At 48.2% G+C, this 27,127-nt stretch overlaps 1 protein-coding gene across 1 annotated transcript in view; it reads left to right on the plus strand.

Moving 5' to 3' along the window:
* The window catches only part of LOC119396734 (sushi, von Willebrand factor type A, EGF and pentraxin domain-containing protein 1), a 229,425-nt gene that overhangs the window by 183,138 nt on the left and 19,160 nt on the right, over positions 1–27,127 (plus strand). The window contains exons 17-20 of the mRNA XM_037664045.2: positions 2,084–2,464; positions 5,618–5,752; positions 8,815–9,069; positions 18,955–19,152. Of these exons, the coding sequence (XP_037519973.1) occupies positions 2,084–2,464; positions 5,618–5,752; positions 8,815–9,069; positions 18,955–19,152 (969 nt within the window). The remainder of the gene's footprint in view (positions 1–2,083; positions 2,465–5,617; positions 5,753–8,814; positions 9,070–18,954; positions 19,153–27,127) is intronic.

Raw genomic sequence — 27,127 nt, forward strand, 5'->3', positions numbered from 1 at the left:
ACCGAGCAGACTGAGAGAGGGGGCCAAGGAGGCTGAGGCGGGGTGCCAGCCCGGCTGGCTCCGTCGGCGAGCCATCGCGCCAGAAAGGCGCCGAACGGCAAACGCACGATACGTATGGCGTATACGACGGCGCCTTCATCACGGAAGCCAATCGAAACGCGCTTCAGGAGAGTCCCGTCACTCCAGCCGAAATGCTCTCTTTCTCTTCATCTACCTTCCAAAAGGGGTCAAATGGACACCCGAAGAGAGTCACGCGGCCGTGACCCTCTTTTGACTCTTTTTTTTTAGAGTGTGGCGAAGTGCGACAAAAGTGAGACTCAAAAGCAAACTCAGTCGCAAAAGGCCTACGTTTGGAGCCTGAATGCATCGGGTGCGGAGCTTTGTACAGCATCGGCTGGCTTCTAGAACAGCTACAGGAAGATTCAGCAGGAATCTGACTCAATGCGCTTGATTAAAAAAAACTGTTGTAGATATTCGCTTTCACTGCAGCAAAGACGCAAAGGTAGATGAGCCAGACCACACCTGTAAAAAAATTGAGGGATGCGTTTGGAGTGGGGACTGAGCAACGTATTCTTGTAATTGATACTTCTGACTTTCTAATGGGACTCCATCGATTGTTCAAAAAAACGTTTAGTTGAGGGAAATCAGACACAAAAATATTTGGGAAATGTTTGTGTAGTGGCCAATTTTCTGAGTTGCACCGCAGTGAAGGTACAATTTAGAAATTACGGTTTAGAAATTGCAGGACCATCGTGGTAGGTAACGCGACTGCATCGGCATATAAATGCAGAAGCAAGTATTATAGAATCAGTCCTGGTTTCTTCGTTCGTGGATACAACGGCCGAATTTGGCGGTGGGCGGCTAAATTTCGACGAAGCGATCACGTTGTTTGTAATCTTCGTGTGCCTTAACATGTTGACTACCGCGCTTGAGTGGTTTCATATTCAGCGATCAATAGTATAAACACCATGCAAACGATTGAGCTCGCGACATCAACAAAAGATTCGACGGGATCGCCGTCGCTCAAGTGGGCCACTTGCCGGTGAAACATCACACGAGCGGCGGTTACAGGCGACACGACGACAGGTGCGGTTAGTAAACGTCTCTGTTAGCGGACTGGCACTCTACACTGCAATCTACCTGTAAGTATGTAAAACTAATGCCTACAAAGAACAGTTGTACCACAACATCCTTGCCCATCCATACGGTGAAACTTCGGGGACGGAACAGCAGCACCGCGCCTTGCATAGCTGATCAGTGATTACACATACAGTGTTGAAGGTAAATAGAAAATGTCACCGTTAAGTAGTAAGGATCGCACTTTTCTCCCCAGGCTGACTGTTACCGCGTAAAACTGCACATAGTTGTTTCACAATCTCTTTGTGCGCCCAGACGGCGCTATTTCGGCGATCGAGTGACCGTTTACATCGACGCCAGGACACCGCATCTTGCACATATATCACCAAGGAGTCTTGATAAGGTATAAAAGTTCAGGGGGAGGTGCAATCCTGAAGCGAGGAAAAATCCTTGGAACACGGGGTGTCGCTGGAGCCAACGTTTCCACAAGCGGACTTTTCTTCGAGAACAGTACAAGAAAGCAAGTCCGCTTGTCGAAACGTTGGCTGCAGCGACAGCCCGTGTTCCAAGGATTTTTCATCACCACGGAGTCTTGACATATTAGCGCTTCCGTAGGACGTTTTCAAGTTTTCTAGCTTTTCAATTATGCATTCGGATCATGGAAGCGGATTGTGTTTCTACATGTTTAATGTTCAGGTGCGGCGTTGACAGGCATGCAAAACAACGGCCATTCGATGAAATTGCTTGCCGTCGTGAACGGCAATATACGCCGAGCTTGGGACGGTCGAGAAGACTTCTTCACCGCAGCACATGGAGGAGGAGCTATGATGTAGCGGAAGCGCTTGACCGATCTGCTAGCGTCCATCTGTCTAGTCATTCACGGCACTTCTGTCGTTCATTTTGTGATCTTGTTCTTCAATAATGTATAATTGACGCGTGGTTGACTAATCGCTTCAATATAAGCGTGCAGTACGATTCTTTTTTTCATTTTTCTTTGTTTTCGCAGATCATTCAGATGTACGACCAGTAAACTGCACACTCCTGACGAGGCAGAATAGCCTCAAGGCTCATCATAAGCATATTCGCATACTACCCCTAGAAAGCGTCCCTCATGGAACCGAGCTGATATTTCATTGCGAACCTGTCGGCGAGACTATTCTAAGAGGGTCACCCACTTCCCGATGCAATAATGGCCAGTGGGTTCCAAGAGTGCCTGACTGCTTCGGCAAAGAATCGAGAGATTGGGATAATCTCTACATGCACCTCCAGACTGAAACATACACTGCCCCCGGCGGCGTAGTCTACGTGGAACCGAACAGAGAAGTGCTGGTGGACTGTTCGAGTATTACGCCAGTACAACTTTTCGTCACAATAAGTGCCCAACTTCGTAAGTATGGTGTTATGACGCGCATCGACGTGCAATACATGGTACTTGGAATTTAGGGCATAATCAAATATATATTCTCTAAAGCTGAACTGAAACAGGTTACACGGTACTTTGCTATATTGCGATAAACGTAGAGCTGGTCGAGCGCCATTAAGTTCACCTAGTAGTACCTTCACTCAGTATACACTCGCGCAGTTCTGTTTGCAGGAGCTGCGTAAAAGGCAGTGCTAAACAGTATCACGGAGTTGTGTACTCGTAAGAGCGCATTATAGTATATTCGTAATGCTAGTGGCCGTGACTGGCGCGGAATCCAATTCGAGTAGTCACCTTGAGCTTGTTAAATTGTGCACAGTTATTTGCATATCTTGAGCGTAGGACATGCTTTATCTGGATTTACCTTGCGATCTCTCCTTATTACAGCAGTCACTACGCTCTACAGAAAGAAATCCCAGTGAAAGTGCAGAGCCTCTTACAAATAATTCCGCTGCAAGAGAAGCGTGTTTGTTGCGTGTACGCCCGAGTTAAGACATGACGCATCCAAACGATCACTCATACACAGCAGTTTCGAACCACGAAATAATCGCACCTCGCCTTAGGCAGCCCATAAGTTCCGTGTCTCGATTTAGGTAAATAATATATGATTACGTCTTTGTTGTAATGATTAGATTTATTTTAAAGTGATGTAATATGAAAAAATACTCACATAACTTGAAATCTACCTTTTAATGTCATTAGATGCATCAAACAACAAAGCCAGCTTTGCATCGCCCAGCGGACTATTTTCTTATATATCGATAGTTTGCCCTTAGGCATAGTAAATGAAGAACAAAACAGCGCGCAAGACGGGACGAGATGAAGACCCAGACGCGGCGCTGACTAACAGCAAAGCTTTATTGCAGAACAACTGTAATATATAGGAAGCCGGTATCTGCGCAGAACAAGGAAACATAATCGAAATGCGCATACATGTGATACAGACCATGCAACAATGATAATCAGCACGAGCACATTATCAGGAAGCTGTCGCACTAGTACCCCCTAGATATCTAATTTCATTGCATACAGGTTAGTAAGCGCCGTGTCTGTGTCTTCATCTCGTTCCATCTTAAGCGCTCTTTTGTTCTTCATCTCCAATGCACCAACCAGCCCAATCAAGCACACTGCTCAGGCACAGTAAAATATTGTGTCATAGATGCACGAAGAGATGTTTATTCTTTATGTTTCGCTTATGGGTCCCATCCGCGAGGTGGCGGATAGGCTCATCAGCCTGTCCATTAATTCGCGAAGTTGTGCAGTCGCATACATATCGCTCCGCCGCACACACACACACACACACACACACACACACACACACATACACACATATATATATATATATATATATATATATATATATATATATATATATATATATATATATATATATATATATATATATATATATATATATGCCTGGTGTTCAAGAAATGTGACAGACAATCCTCAAAAATAAGGAACAAGATATTTTCGTGCTCCCTTCGTAAGTACTTTTTCTGTGGCGGCAGTTTCTTAACATTAGTACAGGTATCAATTGCGAGAGTCATTAAAGAAATTAAGTTAATTAATTGTTAATTAGTGGAGACAGGCGGTCGGGTCAAAAGGAAAAATTGCAGCTCTACATGCGAAGAGCCTGTTGCCGCTTTCAGATTACGCAAAAGCAGCCGCTGGAATTTATTAGCCAATAATGAAATGAGCAATTTCACCGGTGAAACCGAAACTCGGAACAGCGCAACTGCCATACTGTTCCGAGAAATCCAGAACGAGCGAGCGTTGTTGTACCAGTCATCGATCGACTTCGCTTCATGGTTGTACGGGTTTCGTTTGCGATTGGAGCACGTATGGCGCACTTGCGTTAACAAATGCAGAACTAACAGCACTGCATTCGTCGTAGTGAACAGTGACGTCATTCTGGTTGTCTGCTAGTTGCACTCATCGGAGCTTCGGTTTCGGTTCGCCGGGACATTTGCTTGAATTTCATTGCTCCGCAATAATTACCAGCGACCGATTTTTCCAAATCTCCAAGCGGCAATGGCGTCTTCGCAGGAAGGAAAGCAATTCTCTCATTTGTCCCGACCGCCTTTCTCCGCCGATTAAGAAGGTTGATTATTTCAGTTAATTACTATCGTAATTGCTGTGTCTCGTCATATTAAGATGTCTCCCACCACAGAAAAAAGTTATTATGAAGACAGCGCACAAATATTCCATTTCCCTTATTTCTGGTGATTTTCGGACACATTTCTTGAAACACCCTGTATATAATACTATAGTGCATCAAGTTGCGCGCATTGAAGGTGGCGACAAAGTGACGGGTGCGCGAAGGAGAGGATACAGGAAGAGAACAAAAAAGGACAGAACTGGCCAATCCCCCACAGTGGGTGTCAGCCACAGTTAATAGGTGAACAACAACAACAACAATTGCTTGGATTGTGCGGTTCGCCTGCAATCGTGTGTGGACGCACTCTTGTAGGTTACATTTGGCGGCAGCGGTGGGTTGTTTGTCGAGGCTGGCGCCACCGCGGCCTGTGCTAAGCTTTCCGTAGTAGTCTGGACAGCAGGCTGCAGGACTGTCGACGACCTATCGTCCTCCATAGGGTTTATCTGTGGACCGCCGACTATTGCCGTTGTTGAGGCAGCCTTCCTTTGTGTAAACATGAGTTACCGTTGTCACCGCTGCCACCAATGTAATGTACATCCCTACACAAGCGCCGCGTCAGCTTTTTCCGTCGGAGTTCGTGGTCCATGGCGCGCCAAGTCGTCCCCGACATTCAAGCGCTGGTGAGAGTCTACCTACAACAGATTGCGTACAGGCCCTTGCTTCATAAAGTGCGGCTCACACAAGAGCCCTCATGCAACATTGAAAGGATAATTGAACTGAAGTGAACAGAAAGGATAATTTCGTATCAGTTACTTCGGCATTCAAAATTAATCTCAAGTTGCGTATTTAAAGTAAGCCATGCTAGTTTTTAAAGATGATTTTTTTAAGGTTGCGGCAACAGTTAAGAGGAAAGTATCGCTATTGGCCTATCAAACATTTTCATTGTCCTTTGTGCATGATGTTTTTTTTTTCATTCTTCTCCTACTTTCTTAAGTTCTCTTCAAAACCATTCTTTTCAGAATATGAAGGATTGTCTGGTAGTCTGTATGTTTCTAGAGCAAAGTTCACACTTCTACCCGACCAACGGGCAAATATTCTTTGCCGCAAGGCAGACAACTATAACTCCTTCAGGGAAATCAAACTGCTCGGCCACGGTAAGTATACTCGCATTTTCTTTTTACACATTGATCAAACAGAAAAGCAGAAGAGGTGGTAAATTTGCCGAGGTGTGTGTTGTCTATATAGCTTCAAAAGTACCATTTCGAAACATCATACTCGTAACAATTTGGAGTTCTACTGCATGCATTTTGAGGGCGGGAAATGCGTCGCCAAGTGTTCTCTGCGGGAACGAACATTGCAATATTGCGTACAGTCTTGTTCCACACGCCACTCAGCGGTATGCGTAAACTAAATGCAGGGTGCGCATTTGTCGGTGTATCGCACGATGTCTTTTCCGGGAACTGTTCCTCCATTTGGACTCCTTTGTATTTCCTTGAGCCGCCCTTGTCGCCGCAGAAAACCGGTACTGTCAAGACATGCGACTCCCTTACGCGAGACTGCCTCTAGTCGTTTAGTAGCGCCATGAGCCGAACCGACTACAAATCCCGTAGAATGCCGCCATCAAGAATTTCATGCAGGCAGCGTGGCATAGGTCATGATTTCCACGCATCCACCCAATGCGACTGATGTCTGTATTCCTTACGTTGGTACGGCTCATCACCCTGATTATGAATATGACATCGGCAGAACTGAAAATTTTGTCTTGCAACTAAAGCTATTGCTATAATTAAGCAACTATTGTTTATGATAGTGTTCCAATCTTTAACCATAGGGCAAAGAACATTTCGTGAACGAAATATGAACTCACTGTAAGCCTTAAATTTCATTTCATCTCGTTGTGTAACATAGTTCGTGTTACAATACCTGAGCGACTTGCGCACTCGGAGACCACGTGCTCATTTCTTTCTTGCAGTTCCTGGGTGCGATGAGCTACTACGTGCGTTATGGCTCCAGGCCACTTGGTTTAATTCATTCCCAGACCAACTGGTTCCAGTATGTTCCATTTCCTGACCAACTGAGGAAGGGAAGGAGAAGGGAAAAGGGGAAAGCATAGCATAGCCATGTATGGCGTCACGCAGGGCAAACCATGTATAGCATAGCCGTGTATAGTTAGTATAGCAAGGGAGCGGGAAAGGGAAGAGAGTGTGAGGAGTGATGGAAAGGAGGATGAGAGACGGCGCCACTGCATCACAAATGAAGGTGTCCTTTCCCGCCATGCGCGCCGAGCGGGCTGCAAGCTTTGAACGACAGCGCTTGCTTTCCCGTGAGCGACAGCGTCGCGGAATAGCAGGCGAATCACTGATCTGCGCTTCCTACCGCTTTCACGTTGAGTGCAATTGCATACATTTTTATTTCACAGCATAATAGTGATTTTGCTCGTACGCTATTTGGCATAAGTCATATTGAAGTTTTATGATTGTCTATCTTACAATCACGAAGCACGGCTCACTTATGTGCCCGTTATTCGGTGATGTGCTTGAAAGTAGCAACGCGCTGCGATTTATTTCGCCTTAGATGCCGTTTCCCATGACACCTTCAATTTCACTGGGACCTGCTTCCTACAACCACACTTACTACAATTGAGCTGGTATTCGCAGTGTAGCAGCGGGTATATCTGCATATGCATCCTGTCTCGACATGCCCAGTGCGGTAAAAGCAGCGTCATCTGCTCCATAATAACGAAGGATGAATTATCGGCATTCTTTGTAGTTCCGTAACATCTGCTGTAGGTACCAAAGGTGTGATGAAAGTTTCGCTGCCAGTGTATAATTGGACCATGTACGATGCGTTTCAGATGAATAACAAAGCAGGAGGAAAGCAAAGAAACTCATGTGTCGCTTAGACGTGTTCTGATATGCCTTACAATTAATCTGATTATGCCTTCAGGATACTCTGAGGATGTGTGAAAATGTTCATGTGTGAACATTTTCACACATGAACCTCGGCGGCCCTACCTCGGAGAGTTCATAGTGTTTTGTCGTGCCAAATCTCGGATGCCCATTATTCTTTTATTGCGATAGCAATTATATGGGCACTATCGGCTAGTTTTTGCCGTTGGTGTCGCCGTTACCGTCATGTCCCATATATATATATATATATATATATATATATATATATATATATATATATATATATATATATATATATATATATATATATATATATGAAATAATAATATCTGGGGTTTAACGTCCCAAAACCACGATATGATTATGAGAGACGCCGTAGTGGAGGGCTCCGGAAATTTCGACCACCTGGGGTTCTTTAACGTGCACCTAAAGCCAAGCACACGGGCCTCAACCATTTTCGCCTCCATCGAAAATGCAGCCGCCGCGGCCGGGATTCGATCCCGCGACCTTCGGGTCAGCAGTCGAGCGCCATAACCACTAGACCACCGTGGCGGGGCTATATATATGAAAGCCACAAAGATAAATGATTAAGACAATGTTTTCCGAAGCGTAGATTCGGACTTGCGACCCCTCGCTCCGCAGCGCGCGGCGTTAGCCGGCTCGTCCACGGAGCGTACGTCCTTCAGCACGCTATCCGCGAGCTATTTATATCCACCATTTACCGCTGGCGGTACGCAGAGCTCGGCGGCATTTCAGAGTGTTCTCTGCATTACCAGCGAGATGGCGCGAAGGACGCGCTTTAGAGGTCGTGGCCCCGCTGGTTGCGATCGCGCGCTCCTCTACAACCTGTACTTTTCCCTACAGGGCATGGTCGCCCGTGCGCGCGCGCTTATCTCGTGATGGGGGCGGTTTGTACGTTTTGTGCTTTCACCGAAAGTTTGCGTTGAAGTTACAGAGCGCACGACGGTCACTTCGCTCGCTGCAGCGGCCCCGTTCGCGAAAGGAGCGCGCTGCTCAAGCGCAAAGAAATGACAGCTGAGACAGTTGTTAGTTCGCGCTCGTCCTGTTTATACCTGTGCACACGTTTAGTGCGTCTTTCTTTGTGCTTGAGCAGCGTGCGTTAGATGTCCAGCCGTGAACGTTGTTCCTGTGTGTGTTCTTTTCGTGCGTCTTTTGTGCTTGAGCAGCGCGCTGCATGTTTCCAGCTGCTTGCTGTTCTTCGCGTGACATTCCAATTTGTTGCTATATCGCATTCATTGCCTGGCCCTTGCGGCGAAACTCACTTTTTTGCGTTTCCGTTCAATCAGACCTCTACAGCTGCCCTGAAATGCCGAAAACACGTTACCTGAAAGTGGAACAGGAAAACAGAGACGTCTACAAGCTCAGTTGCCAAGAAGGGTACCGTATTCAAGGAAAATCAACAATTCACTGCTTCGGCCAGGGCGTGTGGAGCGATCCTTTTCCTACCTGTGTGCCCCTCATCGAAGCCTCGAGCGATCGTACCACCGAACCCGAGGTGCACAATCCGATTAACGACACGAAATCGACGTCTGTTGTACAGGGTGAGTGTCATATACTGCGCGCGCCCATGTGGCCTATAATCAAGAGTACGCAGTCGTTCAAAATTATCATGGTCATTTTAACTCACGGTATTCAAAATGGCAGTATTAATCCGGTAACAAATTGAAAACATCTGTTGACCAACTGTTGCACAGGGTGTCTTCGCTAACGTTGGCCAAGTAGTTAAAAGAACACTATTACGATGCACGATTATTATTACGCTTAGGGTGTCAGTTAATCTGTCCTCTATCGCCGCCGAGATAATTTATGTGCTTTAATTGCCTAAATAATGAATGAAGCTGATGAACAAATCCTCAGCGTGATGTTTAAACTAACTGCATACCTTTAGTGTAAATTATGTTATATTGTTTGCGAAAATAACCCATTAGTCGATTTCATCGCACTATGTCCCGTGAAATTACATTTTCCACGCTTTACTTGCAGCGTGCGAAATTTCAAGATCGCGCATGATAGTGCGCCCGCATGACACGACATTCGGAGCGATCGCAAAACGATTTCAAGAAACAAATTAACCCGTGTTCAGACTACGTGCGCAACGTACGGATCTTCGGTAAGGATCGTGACCGGAAACGTAATCAACGTAATGAGCTTGTTCAGACGTTGCTGTATTTAGCGTAAAATACGTAACGTTTTAGGCGTAAGTGTTGGCGGGCCCGCGACTTCTACGACAACTATTGATGCGACCGTTACGTACGACCAATGGGCAAAGCAGTTTCGGTTTTCATTTTCCGTTCACGGGGCTTGCGTCCTCCCCAGTTTCCGCGTCTTCACGCGCGTCTTGCAAGTCATGCAGTAGCGTGTCTGTGCAGCTGGTTTGCCGGTGTTTATTGCGTTGCGTGCCCGTGGCCTGTAACCATGACCCGTAGCACCGCCAGCACAGCCATGGCCAAACACGCGATCCTTGCTAGGCTGCAACAATTGTAGCGGGGACGCAACGCATTTTCAGAACGGTGATGGCTCGTCGTAAAAAACGTAGTACCTTACCGAAAAGCTCAACGTGAACATACTAGGTCGTTAGCAAAGCAAACGGACGATGCAGCTGTTACGCGATACGACATTTATGACAGATGCGACTGTAGTCTGAACACGGCTTTACTCTCAATGTATGACTCGGCAACCGCATGGAACTGGCAAGCTGCCAGTGTTCCTCTCATAGCAGAGCTGCCAGTTCCGCGTATAATAAACAGGTCTGGGCTTCTTTTTACGCCTATTCCCTCGTAGAATATTTCTCTTTTTTTCTTTTTCTTTTGGCCTGCGATACTTAGGTGGTGCAGGCAGGGCATAGATATTTTTCTAAATTAAAATTTCATTTATTTTTCGCCCAACTCCACTTTGATGTAATGTAGAATTTTCCAGTTGCTTGTCGCGTTTTTGGGGCTGATTCATGTTTTTCGTCCAAGTATAATTATTTTGGTGCTTGTCACGTTCACTAATAGCGCGTTTGTCGATTACTTTGTGTGGTGGAGCGTTGAAATCAAACATACGTTGGAGGACACAACGAGTAATCTTACTCATGAACTGGCAAAAGTGCGTTGAACAAAGGGAAAAGGGGAGGTGTGCTTCAACCACCCTTTATGTATATTCCCGCGTGTGTTTGTATGTGTGCGTGTATATATACACATGAACCATTGAACATTAGGGGGGGGGTGGAGTCTTTGAAACTGCCTCTCCCCCCTTCCCAACCCCCCATCCTGGCTACGCCAGTATTTTACTCCCTTCTGTGTGCGCTGTTCATCACGCCAGCATTTGACACCGAACCTTCTCGGTCACTGAATGTGACATCAGTTACTGTTTTTCTGTGCGCGCGTGACACCAGGCCCGTTAATTTATTTAGCACGTGAATGTTTACTAATATATAGCTGATAAAACCACGAACATTAGTTAATGTGGCCGTCTAATGCGTTGCTATCGCTATCATTGCGTCGCCTTTTGGGCAGGGCCGGTTTTTTCTGTTAATGATCTACTTGTTACCGCGAGATCAAGAAACATGGAGTTTTCAAGCGGTTGTTCTTTCTACACTTCCTGGGTTTTAAATTCCTCTTTTGAAGGCAAATTTTAGTAAATGTTACCGCAGTTTTCTCGCGAGAACATTTTACAGCGATGCTGTATGTGATCCGGGCCCCAGAATTTCTTCGTCTCCATCGTGAGAACGGTTGACAGAAAACCATTCCACAAACTGAAGCGAAAAGTGCTTATCTCCATTACAATTACGCATTCAAGACGCACCTCTGTATTCGCTTCAGTAAAGAGACGCACAAAGCAAGCGTCAACGCCTTATGATAGACGGTATAAGGCACCTTCTAACAGTGCGAAACACGTATCGTTTGCGGCATGTGCTTCCCGGTAAAGATTACTGTTGCATAAGCTGCGATTGTCGGGAAGCGGCTACTGTAGCATGAGAAGAAGAGAGTGACGTCACTACACTTTCATATGTAAAAGAACACACTTAGCAACTGATTTCATTTGCATTGTGATAGTGCTATGGGAAGGCTGCAGGGACAGTTAAGACTCCCGAAGAACAGCGTTTAGTACGTTTATTTGTCTTGCTCTCAATTATTTCATGCAGTGCATTGCTCAATCGTTCAAGGCTACGTCACACTGGTCTATCGGATCATGTGGTACCACAGCTTCGCTGGCCAACCACCTTCAAAGCGTAGATCGGAGCTCAATTTTTCTTTTTTCCCGTTTTTACATGTATACTTGAATATAGAAACCGTAGTTAGTTGGCCACGACCTACGGCGTTATAAAAGGCAGAATCTCAGCCTAGAGCCTTGCTAGAGTACACTCTAGCCTTGCTAATGCAGAGAACGCCTGGCTTTGGATGCAAATTGACAGCGAATTTTACAATGTGCTACCAGTACCTGCTGGTGAACCAAGTATTTCTGAGTTGGGGGTTATGTATCCTATATCAACCATTCCTTCTGTCGCAGCGCAGAACTCAGCCGGCAGGCATTGCACATGGCACAAGCACCAACACAGTTGATTCGCAGTAACAGGTCATGCCCATGGCTACCGCTATGCGCACGCTTCGGCACGCAAACACACATAGATGCCGCTAAACACCGCGGCACCCATGCCATGTCCAAGAATGCATGCGCTCTTGTGGAGACAGATGTCTTGGGGGCGGATTCAGAAATAAAATGGCCGCGTATCTGCGTGCTGCGCTGCAAATGTCGTCGAAAGACGACAGTCTTCTGCCGGCCGTACTACATGAGCCCTGGTCTCATCCGCGGCTCATCCGCTCGGACGTTTCCTGGGCACGCTTGAGACGACGGGCGTCGGCACGCCGGCGCTTCTCCACTGCAATTTGGTGGTCGGTCTTTTTCCTGCGCTGCCTGAGCATGTCTTGTAGAGTGGTTGTATTTCATCAAGCGGCCATTTATGTTTTACCTTGCCTCAGACAACGCCTCCTCTATGTTGAATCGGCCGCATCTGGCTGGCATTGATAAAATAGAGGAGGCGCTGCGTGAGATATGGACGCCATCTGGCAGTGGCGTCGGGAAACATGCGCTTGCGCAGAACCCAGGGCCACTGCCAGGTGGCAGCACCCTATCGTCGGCATAGGGCTTCTTCGTGCATAGCGTCGCATTTTAATAATTTAATATCTGGGGTTTAACGTCCCAAAACCACCATATGATTATGAGAGACGCCGTAGTGGAGGGCTCCGGAAATTTCGACCACCTGGGGTTCTTTAACGTGCACCTAAATCTAAGTACACGGGCCTCAAACATTTTCGCCTCCATCGAAAATGCAGCTGCCGCGGCCGGGATTCGATCCCGCGACCTTCGGGTCAGCAGTCGAGCGCCATAACCACTAGACCACCGTGGCGGGGCCGCGTCGCATTTTCAGCGCAGCCTAAGAAACACTAGGGTCTTTAGAATTACGTATCTGTGTATTTTCTAGTAAAGGAACACACCACCAAATATTTACGTATTGATGTTGAATATTTGCTTTTTGATCGACAATGTTCACAAGTATGAACGCAGCTACCAGTTCAAGATGGCTGGGCGTTCAGCAAGTGCTTAAGCTTTGGTCGGGTGGCTGAATCTGTGACAGACAGACAGACAGACAGACAGACAGACAGACAGACAGACAGACAGACAGACAGACAGACAGACAGACAGACAGACAGACAGACAGACAGACAGACAGACAGACAGACCAAAATTTCTGCGTTCAGCTATTCCAAGGAAGACTGTCGTCTTTAAAATGCAGGATGTAAAATTATACACTACCTATGTCCGGTTAATTTTCCGCAGGCCAGAAAGCGACCACATGTATTAATCTATCAGCAGTGAACAAAAGTCAGACACAATACGCGTTTCACGCTGATGGAAGCTTGAAACAACTGCTGCAAGCGTGAGCGTCTCACACCTCTGGGGTGAGCTAACGACGGTTCTTACGCAATATTCACGCGAGGAAACGCCTTCACATCACAGGCCACAAAAGCGCTATAGGGAACCCAAGCTCAAGTTTGGGCACGGCACTTGTGCTGCCGAGCTATGAGTTACTGGGTAGAGACGCTGCCGGCGAAGGCGGTTTGTCGCAGGATTTGGCAGCGGCGGCGTCAAGGACACGTGCGCGCATGCGCTCCTCATTCGGCCTGGAGCACTTCTAGTCAACAATAGTTACATTGTGAGTTGTGACGCAGCACAGATGCAATCCGATAGCTCTGAGCGTGCGCGGAAGCGGGGGCGGTAGTGTTGTGGCCGTGGATGTCCTCAGCTGCGATAAGAGCAGTGACGCCGCTCGACGTTGCCTTGGAAGCAACGTCGAGCGGCGACGTTGCTTCCTTCAAGCCTTCAAGCGTGTTTCATGCTCACGACACATCGCAAAAGTGCGCAGACATGCAAGCCTCCCTCACTGAAGTGCGTGAGCGATGTTGTAGCAGACGACAGCACAGTGCTGTTGGCTTTCGAGCCTCTTACGGTAACCTCTAAAACCGCGTGGTAAAGCAAGGAGAAAGTAAAATTCCGGCAGATCCCACGCACTGTGGGAATCGATTTCATTCTAAGCAGTTGGGAAGCAGCAGCCTATGCCAGATTTTTATTTATTTATTTATTTATTTATTTATTTATTTATTTATTTATTTATTTATTTATTTATTTATTTATTATGTGAAGCGTTATGAAGTGAATCGACGTCATTGGCTAAATATGGTGGCCATGCCAGGCACGTCGACTACACGGACGGGTCAGGGGCAGCTCATGGTCCGACGTAACGTCTGCACTCACGTTAGAACAGAGGCGTTAGTTTTATCGCAACGAAGTGCATACTAAGGTTATATGACGTGCATATCATGAGTTGCGGTCGTCAGCGGATTCGAGTAACGCTTGACTAACGCTTGACTATATCTTGCGGAGTCAATGTTTATTACATTGTTATAAAAGCGGATAGCCAACACTGCCATAACATTTGTCGGTGCCACGGCATGACGCTTGTATAGGGTACTTTTCCTAAGCAGTTTGATGCACTGGCGTAGCTCAGTGGTAGAATAATTTATTGCCATGCAGAATGCCTGGGTTCGATTCCGGCTGGAGTCGGGATTTTTATTCTTTGTTTCCATTGGCACTTCTCGCTCATCGACAACGCCGATGACGCCGGCGCCGGATTTTCTGCAACGCGGGCTCCTTAACGCCATCGCGTTCGGATTTCCAGAGACTGTTCTCGCTGTCCCTGATTTGACAAAAACTGTGAATCACCTGTGGCGGATACTCGTATACCACGGGCTGTGTTATGCGGGCATGTGCCACACGTTACTGGTGGAAAGGGTTTCAGGACGTACGCGTCACACAAGTCACGTTATTAAATGCGAAGCATTTCTTAGCGAACCTTTGGTACTTTGAGCGTTTCTATCTACGTATCTATCTGTATATCTATCTAGCCGGCTACGTCTGGGGGCTCTCATGATCGCCTCGTTAACTTGGTGCAGACCAAAATTGGCATGGGAGGGTAAAAGGATTTGATGAATGGGACTGTCGGGTCATGACATGATTAACGTGAAAATCCTGTCGCGTACGTGGTCAAACCCTTTTCTCCGGACACGTGTGGCACATACCCGTTTACCACGGGCCGCGGTGCATGGGTATGCGCCTCAAGTGATTGACAGTTTATATCTACCCAGGAACGGTGAGAACAGACATCGGTAATTTAAATGCGAGAGCGTTAAGAAAAACCGACATCGGCAGCGTCGACCAGACAAATGGAAATAATCAAAATTAGGATCCCAGAAGGAATCGAACCCAAACATTCTGCGTGGCAATCAGGTATTCTACCACAGAGCCACGCCAGGTCTATAAACTGGTTTGGAAAAACAGCATCTGCTGGTGTAATGTCGGTGCAACATCAATTGTGGTTACGGTGCTGGCTATCTAATTTTACAAGAAAACAATAAAAACTACATATGTACTCCTACGATACAGGCGTCATATCAGATTAATGTCTGTGGTTCCAGAGTTGTCTCCGCTTTTATAGCAGTGTATTACATTTGTATTCCTATGAGTAAGCAAGCTATATTGAAGCACTGCTCGACCCTGGAGGAAAACATTAACGAAAGTTACTTATGATATCCACATGATTGCACCATGAAGTGCACTTATATAGTTTCGAGAATACTGACGTATGTACTCTAACGGGAGAGCTGACGTAACGTCGAGCCATAAGTCACCCTTTGAACACCAGTGTTGTCGACGTGCCTGGTAAGCCCACGATGTGCACACAGCTACTACACTTACAAAAACATGTACCTAGATCTACCTCGTAACGCTTGGCTCAAAGCCACAAAATACAGTATAGAGATACTCGCTGACTGCTTCGCATGAAACCGATTCCGATAACGCGTGGGATCTGCCGTATTTTAGGGGCGAAGCTCCTTATGGCGTGGCCCGAGCGTCCCGTCGTAGGTAACCGCCTCTCGTTAGTTCTTGAACTGGCCGTAGAGGGCGGTACTTGTACTATATAACGAATGCATATACGCTGAAAAATGCAAGATGGTACGATACTAGAGGGCGTTACTTGTAGTATGATAAAATAAAAGGTGAGTTTTATGAAAACAGGAATGGCGTCACACGTACGGAAGGAGAGAGACGATCGCGCGACGACGATCGCGTGTTCTTCGGCGGCGCCGTACGCCAGGGGGTGCTCTATAAAGGCCCGAACGGCGCGTTTATTGTATTAAGGCCCGAACACACGTACGCGTTGAAGCGCGTCAACGCGTGACTTTTTGACGCGGCGTCGCGCCCTCTCCCTATGGGGAGAGAGGGCGCGCGGCTACGCGAAGCTGCGCACCCTCCCTCTCCACAGGGAGAGGGCGCGACGCCGCGTCAAAAAGTCACGCGTTGACGCGCTGCAACGCGTACGTGTGTTCGGGCCTTAATACAACAAACGCGCCGTTTTGGCGCGCGCGCGTTCAGAGGGTCTGCGGAAGACGGACAAGGCTGCTGAGCGGCGTGCGCGCAGGGCGGCGGCGGCTCGCGCTCTAAGAAGGGACCCCGACGTGCGGGCGCGCGAGGCAGAAGCGCGCCGCGAAGCTGCGCGGCGGCGCCGACAAGATCCCGGTGTACGAGAACGAGAGGCCGAAGCGGCACGGAAGCGGCGCCAGGCCGCACGAGAAGATGATCTCCAAGCCGTCCGGCAACGAGAAGCGACGAGAAAGCGTGCCTATCGACGGGCGAACGAGGAGGTGAGAGTTGGCTCTCCCCCGTGGTGGAACTTTCGTGTGGCCATGGCCGAGCTATGGACTTGTACCTTCGGGAAGACGATACCTCCCTGTTGGACTTTGCCCCGGTGGCCAGCCCCCTTGCGGCTGAGCTGACCTTGCCACTTGGCCTCGGACAGCCTCTTTCACATGCTGGCCTCGGTCTTTAGGAAGGGGGAATGTGGGAATCGAGCGCGCCCTCCCCTTTGGCGCCTCATTCCCCAGCTAGAGCGTGTGTGGGCCCCGCGCGGCTCGAGCGCCGGGGACCGCCGTTAATCGGCAGTATGGCGACCACGGCGGCAGCGCCAGGCCTCTGTCTGCTGCGAGCCATGCGTCGGCTTCCCGGCGCGCGGGCACGCGTCCGGGTATGCCTGGACATGCTCATATGCTCACGCCACCAAGCTAGCTTACGTCACTGCGCAACGCCTGTCCTCATTGGCCGCCAGTGACAACCCCCTTCCCCCTTGAGCTCGCTTCTGTTGCTTCTGTCTGGCACTGGCTTGCCCGCGTCAGATGCACTTAGGCCGGCACGGGAGGTTGACGCGCTGCTCTGGCACGCGGCTTCTCGTCCGTGCGCTCGACTGCTGTCCTTTGTGTGATAGTCGTAGCGCCGCTGGCAAGCGCACTCGATCGGTCTTGCGGAGTTCCCTTTACGGCCTGCAAGCCCGTGACTGTCGTACTGTGCTGCATCCCGGGTTAATAAACCCGTGTTGTTTGTTGACATCCTGCTTCGAGTGCCTTTTCTGCGCCGTGCCGGAGTCGACGAACCCGGCCGTAGCGTCTTTGTTCGCTGCGGCAGTGGAGAACGTCGCGTCCCTTCACGGTCGCCTCGTAGGGTAAGCTTTGTGCTAAACCTATCTCCACAACACAAATGAAATAGAAAATGCACGACAAACTTTTTCACCAAAGCAGTAGTCAGCACATTGTCAGCACGACAAAACAATTCTACATGGCACATTGTCATAGTAAACCGCAACAGGTACACTTATTTCGCATGGTCGCCGCAATTGGGCACAAGTGGGTTCAAGGGGTGCAGAATAGAAGCCATTGCAATGCGCACATATAAACATATATACATACACAAAATATAAACGTACAAATAGTATAATAGAACGTAGCTCACCTTCATGCTCGCTTGCGTTAAAGGGACCGAACACTGGGCAGAACGTTTGATTAGATCCTGGTAGAAATGAAAAGATCATCAAATATAGTGACAGATTCCAGCATCCTTTTCGCGTTGTAAGTAGGATTTATACTTTCAAATCGTGCTTAAAGGTAACAAAAACCGGTATGTCGCGCAGCCTATAGCGGAAGAGCCTTGAAGCGGGATTATGAAGACGGCCACTTTGCTGTGCGTAGTTTGATGCTGTCATGCGCGCCATAATTGGTCGTCACAGTGAGAGTATGTATATTATTATCTATCCCCGCTTTGTTCTGTACTGCCTACGAGGTAAAAGGTGTTGCACGGTGAGACGCGGCGCTGCCTTCGGGGCCGCCAGTGGCCCATGTCCAGCCGCGGCGCATGCGCTCGGAGTGCACGCATGCGCAGTAAACCGCTGCGCTTGAACACAAACCGCTCTCGCGCTCACTGTTTGTAGCATCTGTTGTCAAGTGTGTATAAGACTTCATATTCGCCGCAGATAGAAAAAATCTCGTTAAAAATGTTTGACGATGTTTTCCACGTTACCAGTGCGTGGCTAGACACTCTGACCAGTTAGTTTTCCATTGCGCTAAGGAAAATAGGTGCCCTAAAAATTGGTTGTCAGTTCCTTTAAGTGCGGCCATTGTACAGTGCTGCAAGATCGCGATTGCATTCACGTTCCCGACGTAGTGGTATGGAGAGAACCGCAGATAACGCATATTACCACAAACAGCAACCTCCCAAAATATGCTAAACGCATTCTTGGACATAGCAGCGCGGTCCATTACCTGCGGGTTTTCTTCTTAGTGTTGTAATTAAGATATCCCCTCGCTTGCGTTGGCAGAGGTCATGAGATGCTACAGAACTTCTATAAGTTCATAAACCTGAGAAGCATTGGTTGCAGGAGGGAATCAATTCAACTTTAATGCCGCTTGAGGACCATAGAGAATGCAGTGCGCAACCTTTAGTACATAGGTTCATTGTTTTTATGTTTGTTTTTCTTCTCCTTTCATTACTGTCTTTTACAGCGCAAAATGAGTGCCACATAAAAGACTTTTATGATATTGCGCCTCCTGGACTGGTCATTGTGGCCGAGGACGCAATCGTGCCATTGAACAGCACATTTTGGCCTTCTTGTGACGGCGAGGGATACACCTTGGTTGGAAATAGCAGCGCGGTCACTTGTCTCCGAAATGGCTCTTGGCACGTCCCGCCGCAGATGAAATGTAAGTAATTTTGCTAAAGTTTGAGAAAATGGCGCAGTTACGTCAATCACATAACTAAGCTCACATATCATGCACGCATTCAAGTGGAAGGGGGAAGGGGAAGTGGAGACGTACCTTTGCATTTAAAGAGCACGCTGTGATGCACCCATTTTTTTTTGTCTTAAGGGATACGCATCTGCTGCCGTAAAAATAGTAATTTTTCCCAAATATTTTTAATGTAAGGACACTAAACAACATTATCGATAAAGTCTTCACTCTTACTTTTGCAAAAACATCTGTAGTGCTAATTTCGCGTTTGCTTTTTCGCCTCCAGACATAGAGCAGGATTTTCTTTTTTCTTGCCTACCAAGAGAAAGAGAGAAAAAAAAGAAAGCTTTTAAGCTGTGCCATTTTACAACATGCACAACGGCAAAAATTTATGCAGTACTTTGAGCTTTACGCTTCATAGGTCTACAGCCAGGTCCTCTTCGCTGAGTAGTTCTCAGTGACTCGCAGGCCTCGTTACTCTGTTTAAAAGGAATCAGCTTAACAAATAAAGGTAGCACGCTGACACGAAATACTGAAGACATACTCGATAGCGACAGCTTTAAACCACAACATAATTTTGCACTGGGCTCCAAATCACTGTGAAATCATCGGAAACGGCACAGCTGATCGCATGGCATATACAGCGCATCACCAGAATAAAAAAAATATACCTCTAGCGGCTCGTGATGCGCGATGTATACTGAACAAGTTGTGCTGTCGGTTGTGCAAGGAAACTTGGTTCGTAAATGGAGCGCAGAACACTAAGTTATGTAGCAGTGTGTTGCAAATCAGTTCTGCGGAATTCCGCAAGGTAACGGAAGGGTTAAGAGAGGGATATATATATATATATATATATATATATATATATATATATATATATATATATATATATATATATATATATATATATATATCTTTATTACTTCTTTTCATTTATTTATTTAGTTATTTATTTATTTATTTAATAAAAACAGAACAAGTAGAATTTCGGCCGATAGATCCGCGCAAGACGACCGACTGCGGAATGTAATGCTTGCGTGTTTGGCACACATTTATTACAGCGTAGCTATTGAGATTTTCGTTGAGCCATGCAGAGCCGGCAGAAAAAAAGCCGCACCTCCCCGAAGGCGATCGTGAGGAAATGCGAATGCATTTGGTTGCACCCGATGAGTGTGCGATTAATTAATGAAGAGAGACGAGAGTGTGCACGTAAGCATTATTTATTCATACGTCAGCACCCGTTCGTGTTATCGTTGTACCTGACGGCCACAATCACAGCCTTGTGGTCGCTGAAGTGCACGGTCAAAGGGTCTTTGGGAAGCATACGCGCGGCACAGTTTCGCGTAAAGACCAGATCAATGCAACTCCCGTGAATGGTAGTGGGGCACGTGTTGTCGGAGGTGGCAGAGAGACAATGCATAGAATGCTTGGTCTGCATGTACTCCACCAGCCACTCGCCACTCTTCTTGCGCACGTCAACGTTGAAGTCGCCGACCAAGACAATGGGATCAGAGGGTTTGGAGCGCACACGCACGCTTTCCATAGCCGCGTCCAGCTTCGCAGCAACGGCGTCCCGAGCGAGGTTGGGCGCGAGGTACACGGTCACCACAAAGACTCCGTCTCCGGTGTAGGCAAGGGTGTACAAGTCCTTGTACGGAGACGCGTCTCGAACGGGAGACGTGGCAACGGCGTGCGATATCAGTTCCCGTACTCGCATCGCCGAGCGAGCTCCGCGATGCGAGCGCCCTCACCGGGTACACTCCTCCTCTCCCTTACCCTCCGCTGCTCCGCGATGTGAGCGCCATCACACGCCCGCGCGCTCCTCCTCCGCTTTAACCTCCGCCGCTCACCACCTGCTCCGGTTGCTAGGCGCGGCGCAGCTGTTGCTAGGGGCGAGAAGGAGCGCGCGCGGAGAAATCTGTGCGCACGCCGACCAGGGACGCACGACAACCCCCGACTAAGAAATGCATTCGCATTTAAAACCATAATCATGAATCGGCACGCGCTCTCTTTGCCCTCTTCTTTGTCTTCGTCCTTGCCAAATAGCACAACACACGTCTCATAGTGCACGTATTTGACCAGCCTCGAAAATTTGCCCCACGATAGTCTGTCACTAGAAACATTGTCCACAAAGTTTCTTCCTGTTCTGTGTGTGTGTGTGTTTTTTTTTGTCACCCACCGATTTCACAATGATGCACCAACTGCCCCAGCAGTCCCCGCTTCTTAATTTTCAAAGTTCATGCCATGTTTCAGGTTGCTTCACAGCACGGGCGTTCACAGTCACGTTCACTCATTCTTGCAAAATATGGTCGCTATACAACGTAAAGCTCTCTTCTGTTCCAAATTAGCCATGTATCCTCCACGACTGGTTTTTAAAAAATGTCGGCCCGCTCCCACTGCGCCTGTCTCATCACGGGAAGCGCGAAACTCTCTCTCTCTCTTTCTCATAATAGCATGCACGGAACGATTATGCATTATTGGGCGGAACAAAGGCAATAAATTTTCAATTCCTGCCGTTGTCGCCATTTGTCATTCGCTATTGGTTAGAATATTTCGCGCCGCGCCAATATCTCTTGGCTCTCAAGCAACGTCGCAATGTTGCGAATGCTCACTGTGTCAAAGGGACGTGCGCAAGCTAAAGAACGCGTTATTATTCCGAACAAAAAGTCGCAGTTTGGCCGCAAGGTCGAAGCAAACGCTATAGCAACAAAGACCCGGCGCAAGGAAACGCGCCTGCTACAGCTATAGACCGTTTTTCACGGAGAGGAGGAGCGTAGCCTCGAACCGGTGTATTTTCACCGCTTTCTCTCCCTCCACCTCGGCCAACCGCTGCCGCTGGTGTGTGCGGATTCCCGAGTTTTGCACTGCGTGGTGCATGAAAGGTCAGCGTGTTTCCATTTTTCGACGCGCTGAAACAATTGTGCTGCCGCAAATCGAAATGTCGGACGAGAACAGGTCGACAAGCTACCACTGCGCTGTGTTTGGCTGCGGCAACAGCTACGGAAGCCTGATAGACTGGCAGCCAAGGCATGCGAAGTGCACAATCCTTTTAAATGACTTCGCGTCTCTCAGGTCTCACGCCTTCTTCTCCCGCAAATAGTATATTATATGTGGTGTCTGCACTTATGGCCATTTCTACAAGTCACCACACCAGCTTGTGATTGTGCTTGGGTGCTGGTACACTTTATCATCTGCACGTACCAAAGAGAACCAATGTCAAGGCGGAAGATTAACACACAGAATGTTTGGCCAAGAGTTGTTCTCATGAACCTCTCTGATTTCTATGCTACAGCACATGATTTACAATGCCTGTGGCTAGAAAATGTTCCATCTTAGTGCATGCAATTTCGAGATTATTGAATGAGCACTTTTCAGTCTACATGACAGAAAGGCCCGCACGACATGTGTTCTTTGGCGTAGGTAAGCGTTTCTAACGTTTCGTCGAGAGCACGTTCTTTCTCGACTTGTCAATTTTGTGACGATAACTGGGGTAGCGTTATGACAACCGCACTTTTTTTTTTCGCGCGGCAGCCTGGGTGTCGTAAATAATCGGCCCACGTTCGTTAAAGCCAGGTCGTTACCTGGACACGTGCGCTCGTCGTAATGCTTCTGAAATACTCGCCAGAAAACAAATTGACAATAATGTTACCAAAAACGAGCGCCCTTTCGGCGTATCGCTAGTGGCGGCGGCTCGCGCCGAAGCGAACTTACGCCATGCCACGCTTCCAGATGTGCAACAGGCTTATTTTTATTATATCATCGGTGTTGTTTCTACGCCGAATTTTGAGCTCACACGTCGTACTTTTGTTCCTGTGGAAGGATCAGAGGCCACAAGCTACGACGGCGACACGAATAAACACAGGCATCGGTGTTTGTGCTCCTGTCGTTCCGTGAACATTGTATTACAACGTGCCAAGCGGAACCAAAATGGTATCTTAGCGATTAGAGTTACGTTGAACTTGAATAATCACGGCACGGAAACCCGGGAGCCATCTTAAACACTAATGCGCGCACCTAGCGCGCAGCCGGACAATGGCCTACGTGTTCGCTCGTCTCCATTTACGTTTCTCCGATTATACTTCGACAGTTGTCCTAAATGTTAACGCTCTTTTATAGTGATTATTCCAAGAACCTCACCCGGCCAGCTATAACAAAGCATACAACGCAATTACCAATTTACACATGCTGCTTATGAACTGCATTGGCATTATTCTCATCGTCGGCGCTGCTGCGGGAACGTCTCGTGGGCCGCCGCTGCTTGCTGTTTCAGCCATTTTGAAGCTGAAAGCTTAGCGATTATTTATCAGCGCCTTTACACTCGAAAAGCGTTGCCCTGTTTTGCCCGTGTACCGCGAAGAACAGCAATACCTTGTGAACCGAGCGCATACGCTGCATACACCGCCGCGGAACCCCACACACCGGAAGGGCGGCAAAACGTCGCAGACGATAGACGGCGCTGCGGCTGTGGAGTGCTTTAAAAATGGCAGCCTCCTTGTGAAATTGTCTATCGCTTCAACGCAAACAGCACGTAGTACAGTCCCAATCCTGTTGAGAGTGAACACAGGAGCGCGTGGTTTTCTGTACTACTAGCTACGTTAGGCGACACGTAGCAGTATTTGCGCGCATGCGCGTGGAGGGTAGTTTCTCTTCGCGCGCATCGCGTCACCGGAGCGCTGGTGTGTCGTCTGCTAGCTGTTTTGTAGCGTTAGCTACACTTGCCTAGCCGGAGCCGATTTCGCGTGGTTCCTCATGAGCCGTGCTGCGCATGTGCGAGGATCAGTGATGTCACACAGCTGGCTCACCGGAGCCGGCATCTCACGCGCTCTTCGCCACCGCCGCGCGCGACTCACCGCTGCTGGTCTGCGCGTTCGGGAGGAGCGGCGTCGTAGCCGCGGCAGACACACTGGCGCCGGCGCGCGCGCAGCTATTCGCCTTCGCTGTGCAGTCGCCGTCTGACACTGCGCTGGAGCCGCTTGATAGCGTCTCTGACTGGCGTTTGCAGGTGGGTAACGCCATGGAGAAGGAGAGCGCAAATGCTGCTCAACGGCGCAGAAGCGCCGAGAAGCTTATCTCAACGGATCCCGAAGTAGTTGCCTGGCAATTAGCGGTTCATCATTCGAAGAATTAACAGAAGAAGCCTAGTAATCGTAGACAATCTGGAAAGCTAAGAATAATCAGTTGAACCTTTGCTACGTACGCATATCCTGGCATAGCCGAGCTAAGCCACTGTAAATTTTTTCGGCTTCCGTGGGGATCGTATTATGACGGCAACTAAAATTTCGATGCTTTCAGATCTAACGGTATGCTTCTTATGCTTGGCGTGTAACCTAGTTTTCGTCTTTTTTTCCTCCTGTCTTCTTGTAGTCGTACAACGAACAGGCAAAGAAACACAAACATCCCAACTGCTCTTTGGTCCGCATTTCACAAAAGATTGGTACGTTTATGGAAGTAGTATCAGTAAACTGGAATAATTTTGGTTGATGTATATATTAGTATTTTTTCATTCCCCTTTTCCAAAAAAAAGAAACACTGCTGCCATTCCAGAGAGTAGTAGTGACGAGTGGAGCGCTCGCACAAAGTTATGCTGCGTTCGAAGATTCTCCACACTTTGCGAGCACCTACCTATAGAGGTCGTCCGCAGTCGCTGCGTAAACGGGGTGTCGCACCATGGCTGCTTTTATGTATACTTTCATATACTTTTCACAAATGTTCATGCCAGCCAGAAGAGCACAGCATTCCTACGATTTTGTATGTGCTCATTCACAACTTTTGCAGTGCGTACCGGCGCCACGTCATGCTGGAACACAAAATGTGCGTCGGGGAAAGCGCCTAGCTACAGATCAACGACGATCTTGAGAACGGCAGCAAAAAAAAAAAAAAAATTTGCGAAGCTTGCACTAAGCCGCGCAAGGCTTGAAATAGCGAAACTGTACGATTCTGAAGACTAATGTGGTTGCTGCTAGATTGTTTCTAGGTCTTAGGTAGGTGATGCTGGTTGTTTCTAGGTTGCTTCTAGGTTGTTGCTAGGCTTTAGTTAGGTGATGCTAGGTTTTAGGGACGAAGCACCTTAGGGTCTTGGTGTGTCGGCGTGCATCGTGCATCGTGGTCTGCTGTCGGTACGGTCCATTTGCTTGAGCACAAGAGAGGGCGCCACCGCCTCAACGCTCGTCGTGTGGCGAGAGAAAGCGAACGGCGCGCGTTGACTATGGGAACGCTCTTTCTGCGATGAACGCTGAACTACGAGCTCGCGAGGAACGAGAACGCGTTCTCACCCGCGAGAGACAACACCGACGCAGGCAGCATCGGCTAGAGAGTTCCATGCAAGAACCGACTGCTCGCGCTGCACCACCGTTCACCGGCCACTCCATGTGTGTATATATATATATATATATATATATATATATATATATATATATATATATATATATATATATATATATATATATATATATATATATATATATATATATATATGCACTGGATCTTGACCTGCAATGCAGTGCCGGTGGGAGATTTCTCTTGTGCGTAGTTAACAATAAAGATTTGCAGCGTGCACGTTAACTAAATGCGGACTGCGGGTTTCTGTGTCTAATCTTTCTTCTGTCTCTCATTGCCCATTAGCAGTGATTTTGCTGTGGGAAACACTTGCGCACACTGCATGGTTCGCCCCTCCACAGGTTCCGCGTCAGTCGAGCTGAAACACCCTTCCCCACATGCTTCGCCCTTACATGCTTCGCCCCTGTTCAAACGACCTTCGTGCGCAGAGCAACCTTTGATAATTCGTTCAACTTACATTTGAGGGCACTAAAAGCGCCGCGCGTTAGGCGGCAGTCACGAGGCTTTTTTTTTTTTTTTTGAATTCGCGCGCTTTAAAGAAAAGCCGGAAAACAAAATTAAGCAGGGGAGTTATCTTACCATAGATTGAAAAATTAGATGTTTCTGAATAAGCGCGGTTTAGCACAGGAACTCCAGAAGATCGACGGTATTGAACTCACAATTTATGCCGACGACGTTACGATTTGGGCCGCGAAGGGCAGCGACGGCCAAATCGAAACCGCTCTGCAAAACGCGATCGATACCGTCGAAACTTATCTCCAAGGCACGGGACTCCGATGCTCCCCCAGCAAATCGGAGCTTCTCTTATATCGCCCAACGCTCCGCGGACGCCCACCGCTGCGCTTTACGCACAAACGCTACTACGAAGAAATCCAGCGTCACACAGGGAACGGTGGCACCATACCCGTGGTTTCCACCATCCGGGTCCTTGGCATGACCATCGAAGCCAACAGTGCGAACTCAACGGCTATCTCCAAGATCCTCCGACAGACGGCCAACACGTCGCGGCTGTTAAAGCGGGTGACAAACCGAAGGCAGGGCATGAAGGAAGAAAGCCTCATCCGCCTCGTTCACTCGTTCGTTATCTGCCACTTCACGTACGTCGCCGCCTTCCATACCTGGTACAAAGCAGAAAAAACTAAGCTGGACATCATCATTCGCGGAGCCTACAAGCTTTCCCTCGGACTACCAAACAACACCAGCACAGAACTTCTTCTCCAATTAGGACTCCATAACACCCTCGACGAATTAATCGAAGCGCAGCGTCAGGCTCATCTGGAGCGCCTCACCCTCACAGAAACGGGTCGGCACATTCTAACTAAACTCGGCATCAGCTACCACCGCCAGCACGAAGACAAACACCCAATCCCAGGACGTATCCGGGCTTGGCTACATGCCGACCCCATGCCCAAAAACATGCACCCTGAATACAACAAGGAACGGCGGAAGGCACGGGCCGCCTCCCTCATCAAAGCTTACGGCGACACCACAGGCGTCACCTTCGTCGATGCAGCTGAATATCAAGACGGGCACCGCTTCGCAGCGGCTACCACCCAAGGCGGCTCGCTCAGACACGCTGCCAGCATCGTAACCCAGAACGCCGAGACGGCCG

This window comes from Rhipicephalus sanguineus, chromosome 1 (assembly GCF_013339695.2).
Source record: "Rhipicephalus sanguineus isolate Rsan-2018 chromosome 1, BIME_Rsan_1.4, whole genome shotgun sequence".
NCBI classification, from domain to species: domain Eukaryota; kingdom Metazoa; phylum Arthropoda; class Arachnida; order Ixodida; family Ixodidae; genus Rhipicephalus; species Rhipicephalus sanguineus.